General features: G+C 39.4%; 1 protein-coding gene across 1 annotated transcript; it reads left to right on the forward strand.

Annotated features, from left to right (window-relative positions):
• The first annotated feature begins 2,199 nt into the window (after positions 1 to 2,199).
• RECQL (RecQ like helicase) lies at positions 2,200 to 16,028 on the forward strand. Its single transcript, XM_054386879.1, has 14 exons — positions 2,200 to 2,215; positions 4,099 to 4,296; positions 5,398 to 5,577; positions 6,424 to 6,530; positions 7,427 to 7,625; positions 8,868 to 9,034; positions 9,588 to 9,669; positions 10,714 to 10,862; positions 11,183 to 11,300; positions 12,140 to 12,278; positions 13,902 to 13,993; positions 15,044 to 15,263; positions 15,535 to 15,664; positions 15,855 to 16,028. The coding sequence occupies exons 1-14, from the start codon at positions 2,200 to 2,202 to the stop codon at positions 16,026 to 16,028; spliced, it is 1,971 nt and encodes a 656-aa protein (XP_054242854.1).
• The last annotated feature ends 1,840 nt before the right edge of the window (positions 16,029 to 17,868 follow it).

A 17,868-nucleotide genomic window follows, 5' to 3' on the forward strand; every position in this document is an offset into this window, starting at 1 on the left:
TCCCGCCGGCCCGCCAAGCGGCCGCTCCCCTGCAAGTCGTGACGGCTCCGCCACAGAAGGCGTGGGGCCACCTCGGTGGGACGGGCGCTCACTGCCTTTCCTGCCCAAGGCTCGCGTTCGGCTTGCAGGTGATGGATGTTGAAACTGCCGGTATAAATTATATCTCCTGCTGTCGGTTTGGCTTCTTGTTTTCCTTTCCTAATGAGGTGGCTTCTCGGGGTTTTATGACCAGATGGATTTTTTTTTTTAATCCAGTTAAACTACCTCTGACACACCGTGTTTGTGCATTTATTGTGGGTTTTATTCCTTAATTTTTTAAGTGCTCTTTGTTTGATAATGCTCTATTAACATCCCTTCTTAGAGTCTGGGCAGAAGAGGTTTGATTTGGAGACTGGATAGAAGGCAGCTTAAGAAAGCTTCCGGTGCTGAGTTAAATCTGCTGGTTGGAAGTGACATTGGTTACTGATCTGTTTTAGGCACGGCCAACATCCTCTATCCTCTTTTCCCCCACCGGTGAGCTACTTAGAAAAGGATGTAATAGGAGGAATTCACAGGAATTGAGCTGTTTTTACAGTGGGCTAAAACTGGCTGATGAGCAAGATGCCTCTGCTAGCCTTTGTGTACTGTGGTTTATAAGATAGAAGTTCATCTTCATATAGTTTCTTATGAGGTTTTGTTTGTTTGTTTGGATTTTTTAAGGAATCAAATTATAATTGGGAGTGTGTTAGCATCAGTGACAGAGAATTAGTTATTTTTCTCTGTGTCTCTGCTTGCTCTGTACTGTGGGGATGCTAATACTTACAAACACTTTAGGGAAAGTGGCAGGTGACATAAAAACAGAACTGTGTAACTCAAATTGTGTGGGTGACCTGGGTGCTGTTGAGTTACATCCCCTTCTTTCTTATGTGTGGGCCTTTAACTTATTTTTAATTATAACCTCTTCTGTCAAAGTCAGTGTTTTTTCACCCATTCTTTTTATATATATATATTTCTCTTTATTTATAGAAATGTATTAAAAGATTTGTAATGGTAAAATAAGCTTATAGTGAGGATCCACTGAATTTGTTTCCTTTCACCTTCTCTTAGATTTGTCTTCTGTGTATATAGTACAGGGTTCAGAATTCAACAAGACTTGGAGAATATAAAGATTCTTGAGTTTTCTATTGTTAGCATAGAATACAGCAAAGAATGCTGTTCAAAAAAGATGCCCAATAAATAGAATTCTAAGTTTACGTCACTGATGACTTAAAACCAATCCCCCTTCTCTGGACTAAACTACATTTCTGCTTCCTCATAGGAGATCCTCTAGGTGTTACGGGGACTATTTTTCTTAGAGACACAACATAATTTGTTCAGGCTTTTCTGTAAAGTAGTCTTTGAACGGATGGGGAAAAAAACCAAAAGATAAGTGAATGACCTGTATTACAGATTCATAGAATAGTTTAGGTTGGAAGGGACCTTAAAGATCATTCAGTTCCAACCTCCCTGCCATGGGCAGGGATGCCTTCCACTAGACCATCTCGCTCAAGGACTCACCCAACCTTGCCTTGAACACCTCCAGGGAGGGGGCATCCACAACCTCCCTGGGCAATCTGTTCCGGTGTCTCATGGCCCTCACTGTAAAGAATTTCTTCCTACTCTCCAGTCTTTATCTGCCCTCCTCAGTCTTTAATCCATTCCTTCTTGTCCTGTCCTTAGGAGCCCTCCTAGAAAGTCCCTCCCCAGCCTTCTTGTAGGCCCCCTTCAGGTACTGGAAGGCTGCTCTAAGGTCTACCCAGAGCCTTCTTTTCTCCAGGTTGAACAGCCCCAGCTCTCTCAGCCTGTCCCCAAAGGGGAGGTTCTCCAGCCCTCTGATCATCTCTGTGGCTGTCCTCTGAACCTGTTCCTACAGTTCAATGTCCCTCTTGGGTCATTTAGAAGACCAGTGAACCATTGCCTTAGCAACTGATTGAGTTGGTATCTGTCCCTTTTGCAAAAGAGAATAAGTGTGTTGTTATCTAGACATTTATTTATATAGACAGGTTAATCCAGTACTTGAACTGCTATACTAACACCTCTTCTAATAATGAAGAAACTCTTGCAGTGAATTTTTTCTGTGTTTAGAAGGATTACTCATGAAATACCTTTTTTTTTTCTTCTTAGTGACAGTTGCTTGATTAAAGAAGACCTCCTAAGGATAACAATCTCTGCTCTCCAAAGATGTCAGCTGTTGCAGGTAATCCAGAACTGGTATTCAATATGTTAATTTTTCTATCTTTTAGCTAACAGACACAATCACCTGATGTTATTGATTGTTATTTCTATTATTTTAATGTATGTGGAAAAATGTATGAAGTCTTCACAGAATGACAGGGGTCAGAAAGGGACCCCTGAAGATCATCTAGTCCAACCCCCCTGCTAGAGAAGGCTCATCTTATACTTCAGATTTGAAGAAAAAGTTCTTCTACTGCATAACATTTTGACTTTTAGGTTAAAACTAGAACAAAGGCAAGCTAGTCCAGGAAATTATTTGGTTTTCAGTATTTTGAAAATGCTTCATATTTCATATTACAATAGGCTTCATATTTTAAGATACCTTCTGCTCTTTCCTGCTAAGTAACAGCATTTAGGAAGACAAGTGTCTCCATTTTGTGCCATTTGTAGTGAGCACATCTTTTTCCATATAATTTTCTTCCATGAACAGATTATTTTATCTGTTATGCTTGGACAAAAGTCTCTTATTTTTTGGGGTGGGAGGGAGGAAGACATTTCTCCTTGAGCCTTTCTGGCCTTGCTGTGAGCTAGTGGCACATGCTTGGCATGCTGTGGTGTGTGTTAATTATTCTTTTAAAACTTGGGGATTGGATTCTAGAACACAATCTGTGATTTACACAGATTCGTATTAGGATGTGAAGAGGCATATTCCTGCCAAAGATTAACTTAATATAACCCTAGCTTTTGAGGAATATTTGCTTCATTTTTTTTTCAAATCTGAAGCATGATTTGTGTTCAGAAAAGCTTTTTGTCCTCTGTGTTCAAACCTTGGCATTCAGCAGATCCTCTGGTCCTGCATAGGAGGGAGATTTTTGGTGCCTGAAATGTAGCTTTGTGATAAAACCCCTATTTCCATCTTCATAATACCTTTACTTGCTGAGATTAATAGTGCTTCTCATATGTAAATGCTTTCTATTGAGAATATTCTCATGTTGTGCTCACCTTGGAATTGGCTGGAGTGCTCGTCTTCATTGTAAAGCAGCATTTAATATCTGGGCAGATGCAATATGGTTTTTACTGTTTAACCTGCATCTGCAGCAAAGAAAATAATTCCAAGTGTTTGTCTGGAGAGGCACTGCTTTTGAGAAAATGGATTATGATGCTATTTTTATCTGTTAATCAAAGCAGGCAACAGTAGTGCTGCTCATCTTTCATGTGCTGTACTGGAGATGACAACTTAGAGGATACCTGGGTATTTATGTCCCCCTAGTACATGAAATACATTGTTAAGCATTGCTCAGTGTTTTTACACAGCACCTACAATATTAGATGTTATAATTGTATCAGTGCGCCTGTCAGCCTGTTTCTCTAGATCCTCTCCTATGGGGACAGACTGCAAGAGTTGGGGCTGTTTAGCCTGGAGGAGAGAAGGCTCAGGGGAGACTTCAGAGCAGCCTTCCAGTACCTGAAGGGGGCTACAAGACAGCTGGGAAGAGACTTTTTAGAAGGGCTGGTAGTGATAGGACCAGAGGGAATGGATTTTAACTTGAGGAGGGTAGATTTAGACTGCATATTAGGAAGAAATTTTTTACAGTGAAGGTGGTGAGACGCTGGAACAGTGAACGTGGATGCCCCCTCCCTGGTGGTTGTTCAAGGCAAGTTTGGATGGGGCCTTGAGTGACCTGGTCTAGTGGGCGGTGTCCCTGCCCGTGGTGGGGGTGATTGGAACTAGATGATCTTCAAGGTCCCTTCCAACCTAAACCATTCTATAAATCTGTGAATCCTTTTTATTTGTGTTTAATTTTTGTTGTTTTCAATGAGCAAATGAAATTAAGTATCCTTTAAAACTGAGATTAGCAATTTACTGTAGTCTTTATTCTGTCTTCACCTTATTTTTCCCTTCAGTGCTAGAGGAGGTTCTGGTTTCCATTGAAAATGAGCTGCAGGCAGTGGAGATGCAGATTCAGGAGCTTGTGGACAAACAGCAAGAACTCATTCAAAAGAAGCTGAGGGTAAAAAGTCTGATAAAGCAGTCCTCAGGAGACTCGGAGGCAAGTGGAAGTAAAGACACTGAAACTTCTGCTGAGGCATGGAATAAAAAAGGTTTGCAGAGTAAAATTCAAATATTCTAACCTAGAAGTAAATTAATTCAGTAGGGGGAAAATGTATTTGTGTAGATTTTTATCTGGATAATGATATTTTCCTATTTAATTTTGTTCAGCTGGGTGGCCTGCCATGGTAATTACACAGGGTAATGTTTGTATTTCACTCCCTGAACATTCCTAAACACTAATCTGAGTTCTGAGCAGAATTATCACAAGAATGGCTTGTTCTAACTGCTTTTATTCTTTTCTTGGTGCAAATTCACTGAAGTTAGCAGGAGACTTTTCTTGGTTTCAGAGAGCCTGGGATCTTGGCTGTGATCTCTAAATTAGAAAGCAATGTCACCTCAAATTCCAAAGTTAACTCTTAAATTGCATGTGATGTAGTGTTGAGTTCCCACAGTTTTTCTGCATTTTAGTAATACAAAAATGCTTAATATGCTTCCTGATGCATCTGAAATTTAATTTTCCTGGTATTATCTCTTTATATAATGCAGATTTTGGCTATTAATTAAGAAAAAACATCATAGGCATGTTGCAGCCATTACTTTGGAGATTAAACTTCCCCCTCTTCCTTTCTAAAACTAAATGCTTATTATCTTTAGAATGTATGGAGGGAAAAAATGGTAGCCCTGCCTTCATTACACTATTTGTGTGAGGGAAGTATTTGGGCAACTTAGTAGTGAGGCTGTTGTAGGGGTCAGTGTCTGAGAATTTTTATTTTCAGGGTGGGCCTGTCACTTCCATTTGATTTTGTACTACTCAGTTAATTTGATCATTAGCATTTGAAGCTGTTCGTCTGCTTATAAGCTTTTAACATTAGTTAACATTTCTGTGCAATAAGAGCCAGTAGTCTGGAGGTGGATTGTGTTTACATTTCATGTTAGTTGAGACATGAGTTTCATTTCAAATTAATTGAGACAGGCTCAGGTTGTGTGTTGCTTTTTGTGAGCCATTATTGAATCTTTGAACGCTTTCCCAGATCTAAAACTGTGTTGCTTCCACATTTAGTTACTGTATGTGTAAATTACCCTTCCTTCCTATATTTTAACTTGGTTATGAAATGTTTGTTTGTTTGTTTGTTTGTTTTTTCCCTTTACAGATTTTCCATGGTATGAGAAGATAAAAACTGCATTGCAGGGCAAGTTTAAACTCCAGAAGTTTAGGTCCTTGCAACTTGAAACAGTAAATGCTGCAATGGCAGGGAAGGATATATTTCTTGTCATGCCTACAGGTGGTGGAAAGAGCCTTTGCTATCAGTTACCAGCAGTCTGTTCTGATGGTATGGAGGGGAAGAAAAGGTCATATATAAGCAATTAGATTCATTTTCTCCTTTTTATAGTTACGTGGAAAATGAAGACTAGATTAGTGTCTAGTATTGGTGTCTAGTGTCACAGTATGGGGGAAAAGGACAAAGATATGAGAGAAAGTTTTAGTAAATCTATTTGCTTTACTCTCTTATTTCCTCTGAAGATGCAATAGTAGCTTTAAAATAGATGTGCCTTTTAGATGTGATTGAGATTTAGCTAATTTATCTAGGTTCCTTTCAATATGAAAGATCTTTTTTGAAGTTTGTCAATATATTTTTCTTGCTTTGCCTTTTAACTCAATATAAACTGAAGTATGTGTCTACTGTTTGTCTGTCCGCTCTAAAGTTTTAGCTTCACAGTATTAGAGAGAGACTTCCTGATTATTAGAACTAAATATTCAGTTTTAGTTGTTATTTTTTTTGTCTTAATAACCCATCAAATTACATGGAAGTTTACTTATTTACAACAACCAATACCTAGCATTGCTTAGTTGTGTGGTACATTTAGCACCTCATGACTTCATGACATGGAGATGAATCCCAGCTTTCTTTGGTTTGAGTGTTAGCTCTTTCACAGTTTGTTGCAGCTCCACTTATCTGTGGCCTGCATTCTTCAGGGAATGTTGCAGGAGGGTAATTAAGTGTCCCTGTGTGACATAGTATTCGCTAGCTGTGGACAGGAATCTGCTGCTGTGTATGAAGTTTAAGCTCAAGTTTTGCAGATCCTGCAGAACAGGGCTGTTGCATTAGTAAAAAATATTAGAGGAGATATTTGTGACATCTGAACTGTTCAGTTTGCACAATGATTGATTATTACAGGTTTCACACTTGTGATATGTCCTTTGATATCACTTATGGAAGATCAGCTCATGGTTTTGGAACAGCTTGGTATTTCTGCAGCTTTATTAAATGCCTCAAGCAGTAAGGTATGTTTAATTGTCAAGTCTTCATGGTTTTTGTGGTGTATATGCTGGCCTCATGCCTCTCTGTATGTTATGTATGAATATTGAAAGAATGGCACAGTTGTAACAGCTGATGCCTTATGGATAATGGGAATAAGTATCTCTCATTCTCGTTTTAATGACAAGAATACATGGAAACCACACCTTTCATGGAATTAAATAGATTTAATGGGGCTATTTAGAGGATGTGAAGTACCTTTGGCTGGCGTGTGTTGTGGGTTTTTACTCAATTTGGAGATTTTAAAGAAGTAACACGTTGAGCAGTGCAGGCTTTTACATGAAAGCATCTGTCTTACTTTAGGATGGTAAGCTGTTTGATCCAGAGGCCGAAAAACAACTTACTTCCCAGTCTGTTATTGGTCAATTTTTTTTTTTTTTTTACAGTGAAATACATTTTCCTGACTACCAGAAGGCTGTGGTCATTAACTTGCACATGACACTGGATTTAAAAGGTTAGGGACTAGATGCAACATGCCAGACTTGGAGCTGTCTTTCAGAGAGAGTGCTTTGAAAACTCAGTATTAAAGACTATCATTGTGTGTACTTGAAGTACCACAGGCATGTTTGGTACATTGTAATTGGTTGGGAAAATACTGATGTCTCGTGGTAAAGCAAAGACAGGTATTTGTTTGTTTTTTCAAGGTTCTGTGACAGATTTTGCAAGTATTAAAATTGACATATTCCAGATAATAATCTCCTACAACAAGTTACAGTAGTGGTAAATACTGTACGACAGTTTGCTATTCTCTGTTAATTACCTTTATGACTTGTTAATAACATCTTAAGAATCTTAGTGCTAAGCAACTTCGGTTTGTTGACCTAGTTTGTTAGCCCCTGATTTCTCCTTTTGTTTTGAACAGGAACATGTGAAGTGGGTTCATACCGAAATGCTAGACAGAAATTCACAGCTGAAGCTCATTTATGTGACCCCGGAGAAGATTGCAAAAAGCAAAATGTTCATGTCAAAGCTAGAGAAAGCTTACCAAGCAGGGTGTCTTGCTCGCATTGCTGTAGATGAGGTCCATTGCTGTAGTCAATGGGGCCATGACTTCAGGCCTGGTATGCTCATTAGAAATCCAGCTTACAGTGTTATTCAGGCACCAATAAATCATGAGTTAGGCCTGACATAAATCTAGGTGCTTTCTTCATGTATTAAGCAAGTACTTGGTGTATGGCAAATACCTGTGGTAGCTCAAGGACTTTAACTTTCATTCCCAAATTACTATATCCTTCTACAGGAGCTAAGATCATGCAAATGAGTGTGATTTCTATGTAGATCTTGCTGTCAGTATTCTGATAAAACTCCTGTATCAGTTTAATTGGAGCTTAATAAAACGGAAGTTTTTGGTCACCATCTTTAATATGGACAACGCAGTCATCTTTAATCTACCACTACGTTAAAAAGTATCACTCTGTACACTGCTCCCTAACACTGGGTGACAGATAAAGGTATCTCATGAATTTACAAAATGTTCTTAATTGCTTCTTGAGCAAGTTGAAACAAATGCCCTTCCCTTGCAGGGAAATGAAGTGTTCTTCAATTTTTTTCCTATCTTGTCAGTTGTAGCAGACTGTTACTTACTAGTTACTTTTTCTTCACCTTTCAAAGAAAACCTGATTTGAAACAATCATAACTGTGAAGTCAACCTTTCAGCCTTTGTAGTTTTGTTAAAAGTAGTGTCTCAGCAAAGAGCCATGCCAGTTAAACCAGCAAAGTAGAATATCTCTGGCTGCATTTCTGTGTTAAGGCAGCACTGAGCCTTTGCTAAGGCAGCACTGAGCCTTTACAATCTTCCCTTAGTACAGTCCACATTGCTGCTTTATTAGCAAAGCTGTTTGTAAAAATGGACTTGCAAAAGAACCTGAATGCTGGTTATTGCCATGCTGCTTGTATTTTTCTAACTTGTAAAGAACTGCTTCAATATGTTTTGCTTTCTGAATTGTGGCTACTTCTGTAAAATTCAATTAGAAGATAAAGCATCTATTTTAATAAATATTTAATTTCAATATATCAATCAGTTCTACAGTAAATTCATCAATAATAACGGTTATTGCAGTATTACCCCATTGAGCGCTATCTCATTAATGTTTTCTAACCTTGGAGCTCTGGTATGAGAAACCTTTTTCTTTTCTCTTTTTTATTTCAATGTATCAATTATCAGTAATATTAATCAGTAAATTATCAGTAATAATATTCATTGCAGTATTACCCCACTGAATGCTATCTACATTAATATCTTCTAACTTTGGAACTATGGTATGCAAACCCTTTTTCTTTCTCCTTTTTGTTTGCTTGCTTAGACTACAAGTCTCTTGGTATCCTGAAAAGACAGTTTCCCAATGCTCCCTTGATTGGATTGACAGCAACTGCTACAAACCATGTTTTACAGGATGCTCAGAAAATTTTGCATGTTCAGAAGTGCATTACCTTCACTGCATCTTTCAACCGGCCCAATCTTTACTATGAGGTTTGTGTTAGTACCTGTTTGTTTGACTGCACTGCATTCATATTATCTTCTGTTGGTTACAGTTGATGAAACCTAGAGTAGATTTTCAATTATACATTTTAATAAGTAGTTTTTTGTTCTTTCATTACTCCATCTTGCTGAATTTCTTGTCACCTGCAGAGAAATTTGGCTGGTTCTGCCTTTGCGAGCAAGGCTTAGCAGGTAGGACTGTGTATAAGGGAGAAGTAGGACTGTGTACAAGGGAAAAGTAGGTTAACAGGTTCAAACTCTTTCCAAATTGTTGGAAAATGTGTCATATGATTACAGAAAGTTGTGAATGATTGTGTTGTCCTGTATTTTCAGTTTGACTACAGATTCTTTTATTGGTCTTTATGGGCAGACTTGTGCAATTCTTTTTCAATGGGCTTTTGAGATGTAACTGGGCTACTCAAAAAGAATCTGGTAATTCTGGTTAAATGGTAGAATGGTTGTGTTTATTGTACTGGAAGAAGGATTGTCTGACAGACTGTGTGTTCACCAGAACTCTCCTGCTTGTGTTTATTATATTTTTGAGGTTCGGCATAAGCCTTCAAATAATGAAGATTTCATTGAGGACATAGTTAAGATCATTAATGGCAGATACAAAGGACTCTCAGGTAAAAAAAAAAATTAAGAAGAGCATGTTATTTTTAATAATCTTCAGTGTTACAGAGATGTTTTCAAGGGATCCTGAAATTTGCAGAGACGTTCTACCTTCACCATACACTAAACACCTAGCATTAGAAGGAATAAAATTTAATAAGATCTGTACCTTGAATAATTACTCTTTTAATTCATCACTGTTTAAATGTCTTTACAGTTCACTGTAATGTATTGTAATGTAATATAATGTTGATGTATATATAGAACAATGCTCACATAGAAAAGAATAACATAGCACTTTTAAAGACTGTTAAAACAAGGGTCCAAAAAACCGAGAACTTCTTACATCACATATATGTCAGTTGATATTTGTGTGTCAGGATAGTTATGGTCTGTAATGCTTATTTTTCGTGTTTGATCATAAGATTCATGTATTATTTCGTGCCCAGAATTGATGTATGGTGGGTTGATCTGCATTTTTGTGATGAAAACAGAACTATAAAAGTCGGACTTAGTGCATTCAGTAAATGATGCGAATTCAGCAAATAATGATCAGAGCCATATCGCAAAGGCAACAGAACCCAGTTTTCTGGAGCAGCAGTCTGACCCCCTGTCTCTGGTGTGGAACTCAGTGGCCTTGATGTGCAACTCCCAAGTACAGATGGTGCTAAGATGATCACAAATCCTGTGGTTTTGTGTGTAATCCTTGATTTAGCCCACACCACCTAATGACAAAAAGCAGATTTATCTGAAACCTAAGGCGAAATGTCATAAGAAACAGCACCCCTTTAGATAGGCATTAATAACCATTGCTCTCCTTGAACATTAATAGAATACTTCCATGAGCATGTGGATTGACACCCATATTTTCTCTTTGGCCTACAAGTCAAAGTTGGTAATTGAAATCCCCTTCATGGTTACTAATACTGCAGACTGAACAGACACAAAGATTATTTACTGGGTTTTATTTATTTATTTTTAAGCATTGGGGGTTGTTTGGTGGTTATTTTTTTTTAACGACGTTATAATTAGGCATCTCATCTTTCATTTTTGTGCAGGAATTGTTTACTGTTTTTCCCAAAAGGACTCTGAACAAGTTACTGTGAGTTTGCAGAAGCTGGGAATCAAGGCAGGGACTTACCATGCAAACATGGATGCTAAATATAAGACAAAAGTTCATAAAGGATGGGCAGCAAATCAAATTCAGGTTAAGTGGATACTTTTCATAGATTCACGGAGTGGTTTAAGTTGGGAGGGACCTTGAAGATCATCTAGTTCCAAACCCCTGGCCATGGGCAGGGACACCTTCCACTAGACCCTGTTACTCAAGACCTCATCCAACCAGGCCTTGAACACCTCCAGGGAGGGAGCATCCACGACCTCCTTGGGCAACCTCTTCTAGTGTCTCATCACCCTTGCTGTAAAAATTTCTTAATATCTAGTCTAAATCTCCCTTCCTCATAGACTTGCATCTCATTTAAACTGTTTTGATACATTGATGGTTTCTTAATCTTTTTTTTTTTTCAGGTTGTTGTGGCAACTGTTGCTTTTGGCATGGGAATTGATAAACCTGATGTGAGGTTTGTAATTCATCATTCTATGAGCAAATCGATGGAGAACTACTACCAAGAAAGTGGTCGTGCAGGTAATGTAAGAAATGGCTTTTGCAAAGTCACCATTTACATCTGTTAAACCAATACATTTGTTCTTCAGTTTCAGCCATTTGTGACAAGTTCCAAATTGATTCATGCCATTCTGCTTCTGTAAAGAGGCCTTAAAACAAATGGAAATTACATTAATGGTCTCAGGCTTCTGTACTGCAGTGTAGCAAAGAGTAACTGAGCATCAGCTCAGCTATTAAGTTACTTGATATTTGTGACATCTGTGGCTTGCCAGAATAGTTCCATAACATGACATTGATTGGATATATGTTACAAAAAGGGTGGGTTTTTTTTCTTTGCATGGCAACTGGGATGTATGATTCACTCAGATTGTCTCTAGGTGATGTCTATTCACTGCATGAGTCTCAGTGACCACATAAATACAAGCAGGAACCTGGATCAGGGAATTGTAAGGATTGATAAATGGGTAACACCACCAAGTAGCTGATATAGTTGAATAAAAATGTTTTGTGGTGGCTTCAGCATGTATTTGGCTAGGGTTTTCCAAGGGGTGTTAGGATGAGTTATCACTGAATTCCAAAAGGACATTAATATTTTATTCTAGTTGTTAAAAAAATCAAAATCTTCATTGCATAATATTTTCAGTTTGCTTGATTCTGTACTTGTAGAAGATTGTTATAAATCTGTTTTGTTTCTAGACTGCATTCTATTGGCTTAACATGTTATGCTTGATTCTCTGTTGCAGTCATGCCCTTTCTATATAAGGGGCTGCAGAAGTCCATGTAGGTAAAAGTGGGATTTGTACCAGAAAATGCTCTGCTTAAAAATCTTTTTTTTTTTTGTTCATTTTAATGCATTACAGGTAGAGATGACCAAAAAGCTGACTGCATTTTGTATTATGGTTTTGGAGATATATTCAGAATCAGCTCAATGGTAGTGATGGAAAACGTAGGGCAAGAGAAGCTGTATGATATGGTGTCTTACTGCCAGAATATGAACAAGTAAGTTACTGAGGTGGCTTTATTGCTTGGGTTTTAAATGGGTTACTTTTTGTAGATTGTTTTGTTTAGGGGGTGTATTTTCAAATGCAAAACACACCAACACAAGACAACACCAAAGCAAAGCCACCCAGCACACTATAGAAACACTACTTGTGGAGCAGTCAAGTTGGGAGTTGGTGGTTTTGTGTGCTCCTGCACACAACTAAATGTTGGTGTGTTGCTTGCCTGCTTCAGTATAAAGTTCTGTGTTGAGGTGAAATGTCAACAAAACACTGTTTGGATTTCAAATCCCACTGACAGCAAGACTGGAATGCTTTGTTTTTTACTCTGAGGTACCAGTGTTTAATGGCCATACAGGAATCCACAAGTGTTTAGTGCTTCATCTGCTGCACTGAGCTATTTCAAAAACATAATGGGAAAGACGAAGTCGTGAACAACTACTTCTGCATTCAGTACAGGCGTGTTTTGGCCTCAGTCTAAGAATCAGCTAATATTGTTATGATTTTTGAACTAGAGAAATGTAGATTTAGATTAGACATTAGGAAGAAATTCCTCATTGTGAGGGTGGTGGCTTCTAGGGTGGATTAGCAGTGGTGTGGTTAGTAGGTGGAGAGAGATTCTCCTCCCCCCTTTACTCTGCCCTGCTGAGGCCACATCTGGAATATTGTGTCTAGTTCTGGGCCACAGTTCAAGAAGGACCTTGGGGAACTGCATGAGAGTGTGCAGCACAGAGCCACAAAGATACTCAAGGGAGTGGAAAGGCTGAGGGAAAGATGCTGAGGAAAGGCTGAGGGAGCTGGGTCTATTAAGCTTGGAGGAGACTGAGAGGGTGACCTCATTCATGTTTATCAAGATATGAAGGGCAACTGTCAGGAGGACAGAGCCAGGCTCTTCTCAGGGATGTCCAATGATAGAACAAGGGGCGATGGGTACAAGCTGGACCAAAGGAGGTTCTATGTGAACATAAAGAAAAACTTTTTTACTGTGAGGGTGTCAGAGCTCTGCAGCAGGCTGCCCAGAGAGGTTATGAAGTCTCCTTCTCTGGGGACAATCCAAACTTTCCTGGATATGTTCCTGTGTGACTCAGTGTAGATGACCTTGCTCTCACAGCGGGGTAGGACTGGATGATCTTTTGAGATCCCTTCCAACCTCTAACATTCTGTGATTCTGTGAACACTGGAACAGGATACCCAGGAGTTGGTGGAGGCCCCGTCCCTGGAGACATTCAATGTCAAGCTTGGTGAGAGGTCTGAGCAAGCTGATCTAGTTGAGGATGTCCCTGCGTAGTGCAGGGGGGGTTGGATTAGATGACCTTTCAAGGTGCATTCCAAGGCAATGCATTCTATGACTCTTCCTATTGAAACTGCAGATTCTTGTTGCTTTTCTGCTTTAACCAGACTGTTCCTGCAGAGGTGTTTCCTGACAGCTACAAGCTACTGCTGCTAGCATAACTGACAGAATACCATGGGACAGTATTTGTTTCCTGATTTATTTTTTCTGAGCTAGTTCTCCAAGCTTGTTTTGAGACCTGAGCTGACCCAAGGGGCTTTCTTTTTGCCACTTTGATGATTTTGAACACAAATGTATCCACTGATGTTCTACAGTCCCTCTTTGCCCTTTCAGATGTCGCCGCGTCCTCATAGCCCGTCATTTTGATGAAGTATGGGACTCTGCCAACTGCAACAGAATGTGTGATAACTGCTGTAGAGAGAACTGTAAGTACATGGCCTTGTAATCAAGGACAGAGAACATGCAGAAGGTTGGCTTAAAGAAATAACCTACTTTGGACAAACTATGGAACTATGCTTTTAATATTACCTGTTTCCAAGGTACACATTTTTTAATGAATGTCAGTTTTCAGTGGCTTAGTGTTGCTGAGTTCAGGATGTTTAGCAGGATATTTCCTGGTTTAGCTTTTTGTCTGTGGCCAAACACTTCGATATCTCTTTAGGCTCATTCACCTGTTTCCAAAAGTGAAGGTGGGTCAAGGGAGAGATTATTCACCTGATTTTAAAAAGTTCTGATATCTGTTGTTTCTGGATTTCTTTGGGTGTGAAAGCTTTGTTTTGTGAAGAAGCCTTGCTCTTCTGCATGCCAAACTGCTGCACATCTAGGCTCTGATATGTAAAGAGAGTCTGAAGAAAACAAGCAGCAGTTCTAGATTTTTCAGTACTTAATTCTTACTATTGGAGGAGGCAGTTGGTGTGATTCTGTGCCATGGTCTGATCATGCAGTAGAAGCATGATCATTATGTACTATATGGATGGGTTAGCACTTGAAATAATCATTCATGACAAAGCTAATTTGTATAATGAAATGAATACCTTTTTTCAGTCTCATTTGGTCTGTATTTTGAGAGAAGAAATGTCTTGCTTATGTTCTTTAATTTTTCTTTGCTCTTCAGTCTTTCCACAATAAAATATGGAGACTGTGTACAAAGGCCTGTAGTGATAGGACAAGGAACAATCGTTTCAAACTGGAGAAGAGCAGATTTAGATTGGATGTTAGGAACAAGCTCTCTACCATGAGGGTAGTGGAACAGGTTACTGGCAGTCGAGGCCCCATCCCTGGAGATATTCAAGGTTAGACTCAACAGGGCTCTGGGCAGCCTGATCAAGTGGAAGATGTCCCTGCTTGACTATAGGGAGGTTGGACTAGATGACCTTTGTAAGTCCCTTACAGCCCAAACCATTCTAATGTATATCTGAATACTATAGAAATCATTATAAAATAACTTGCTATGTAAACATCACTTCTGTTTGTAGCATGTGAGAAAATGGATATAACAGGTTACTGCAGGGATCTCATCAAGATACTTGAGCAAGCTGAAACCATGAGTGAGAAACTTACCCCACTGAAATTAATCGATGCGTGGTCTGGGAAAGGTGTAGCAAAACTCAGAGTGGCTGAAGTTACTCCACCCAAGCACCCTCGAGAGGAACTGGAGAGAATTGTTGCTCATTTACTGCTGCAGCAGTATCTGAAGTATGTAAGATGACTCCTTTTTATTTTATGATTTTTAACACCAAATAGTAATTTTTCTTTACTCTTGTGTTACTTCTATGTAATATTAAGGGATACATTCCATAGTCCTTTTAGCCTTGTATATTAATCACCCATTTGAATAACTAAGGCTGAATCAAGCAGCTTTCTAGAATATTCATCAAAAGGGTTAATGTGTCCTATTTCCCCCCTGCATGATCTAGCCTGTCTTTGTCTCCAACCTTCACTTACATCACTGATTTAATTTATACAGGGAAGATTTCAGCTTCACAGCATTTGCTACAATATCCTACCTTAAGATAGGACCAAAGGCAAATCTGTTGAAAAACGAGGCACATGTTGTGACTATAGAAGGAATAATCAAGAAGAAAAGTGTTTACAAGGTATTTATCTCTGTCCTTGCTTGCTAGCTTGTTTTAATACCTTGAGATCTGCTCAGTATGTTGGTTTTTTTTAATAGTAATGCAGTCAACAGGATTTAAGTAGACCTTATAAGTATCTTCATTCTTAAGTGAGAACACAAAAAAAGAAGGAAAAGTTAGAATTTTAATAGAATTATTTTTTATTTTACAGGAGAAACCATCTCAGTCTTCAAACTCAAATGCTCAGACTGGTTCAAAAACTGTCCAGGATTCAGTGGTGAAGAAGTCACAGAAACATAAACAGCTTAACTCTAGTTCTAACTTAAAAGCAAAGAAGATGAAGCTTCAGGCAGGTGGAGATGACCAAACAGTAGTGCTTGACTGAGCTTCACAGACTGCATTTAGGATCTAATCATGTTTGCTTCTCTGTGGACAATGCAAGATGTAAGTTCAGTTTGTGTTTTAGTAATGGTAGTTTTTGTGCATTTTTTTAAACCAAAAAGCAACCAGGGAAACAAGTGCTGTTAAAGCCCTTAGACCTACAAAAGTCTAGTAGTCAAGGGAGCAAGGTTTCATGTCAAAATAGCTTTTGTGTATCTTAGCATATAGCAATGGCTGCAAAATGTCAATAACTACATAACTACCCTGTTGCCTTAGTGTATAGCAACACTGATGCAGACTGGGAGGGACTTCCAGATCATGCAGTCCAACCTCCTGCTCAAAGCAGGTCCAATCGGAACAGAGTACTCAGGGCTGTCAGGTAATTTTTGGCTATTCCCGAGGATGGAGATTCCACAACCCCTCTTAGCACCTGTTGCAGCATTTGACCGGAAAACAAAGGACATTTTCAGAGCTAATTGTTATTTCCTGTGTTGTAACTTGTCTGTTGCCTTTTGTCCTGCTACTGTGCTCTTCTGAGAAGGGTCTGGCTGCATTGCAGCTATGCTTAGCCGTTAGGTAGCTGAAGACAGCAGCAGGATCACAACTATCACTCCACTTCTCCCCCCTGCCTTTCTTATCTTTTAATCTGAAATAAATTCAGTTCTCTGGTTTTCCTGTCTAAGTCCCTGCTGCTTCTCTCAGAGTACCTAGGCAGGGTGGCAGCCCTCTGCTAGGCTCAATCCAGTGTACCAGTGTGTTTCTTTCCCTGGGAAATGCAGAATGTCACCCAACATTCCAGCTGTTGTCTCACAAGTGCTGAATATCCAGAAAGAATCTTTCTTCCACATTGCTGGTTCTGCTCTTGCTAATACAGACTACATTCAACTACCCTGCAGTTGTCTGTGCGGCAGAGGCATGCTGCTGACTCACTTCAGCTTATCTCCCGGGAACCTGGCTCCTTTTTGACAAAGCTACTTTCTAAAGTAGTCAGGTCCCAGTCTGTAGTGTTGTATGGTGTTACTCCACCCCAGGTGCAGGACTTTCTTTTGCCTTGAACTTAAGAGGTTCCTGTCAGCCTATATATCCTGCCTGTCTAGGTCCCTCTGGATAGCAGCCCTGCCCTGCAGTGTATCAACAGCTTTCCCAGCCTTGGTGTCATCTGCAGACTGGCTGGAGCACACTCCATCCTTTAATCTAGACTGTTAGTGAAGACCCTAAATTGTATCTGCCCCCGTATTGAACTGTGAGCCTTGCCACAAGTAAATGGCCACCAGCTGGATTTTGTGCCATCGATCCTAACTCTTTGTAGCAGGTGGTACAGATGGTTTTCTGACTACCTTGTACGTTTATCCAGTCTATATCTCACTGTTATTTGTTAGTTGAAAGGAAATTATGGGAGATAATGTCACAAGCCTTCTTAAATCCATTGCTACCCTCTTTATTCATCCAGGCAGTTGTCCCAATCTGCTTGACCAGGTATGCTTTTACTTCTGCTAGATCTAGCTGTCTGCTTCCAGTCACATCCATGTCTGAAAACGTCTTCTGGGAGTATTTGTTCCTTAGGTTTTCTGTGGGCTACAGTGAAGCTTACTGGCATGTGACTCCTTAGACCCTTGGATTTGAAGACAAGTGAGATATTTGCCTTTTCCCAGTTGTCAGGTATAGTAAGCTGGGTGGTGGAGAACAGACACCAACCATTAGCACTTTATTAGCCATGCTCATCATCAGCAACATCATGGCTTCTATATATCCTTCCTTCTGTGCCCCAGCCTCTTAAGCAAAGCAATAGACTTAGCCTTGTCATTGTTGTTGTCCAGGTGCTTCTCTCCTCTCTACTTTCCCAC

This window comes from Indicator indicator, chromosome 14 (genome assembly GCF_027791375.1).
Source record: "Indicator indicator isolate 239-I01 chromosome 14, UM_Iind_1.1, whole genome shotgun sequence".
In the NCBI taxonomy this organism is placed as follows: domain Eukaryota; kingdom Metazoa; phylum Chordata; class Aves; order Piciformes; family Indicatoridae; genus Indicator; species Indicator indicator.

Coding starts and splice junctions, on each gene's coding strand:
- RECQL (XM_054386879.1), top strand. Junction 4,297..5,397: donor TGAGGCATGGAATAAAAAAG/GTTTGCAGAGTA, acceptor TTCCCTTTACAG/ATTTTCCATGGTATGAGAAG. Junction 10,863..11,182: donor GGGCAGCAAATCAAATTCAG/GTTAAGTGGATA, acceptor TTTTTTTTTCAG/GTTGTTGTGGCAACTGTTGC.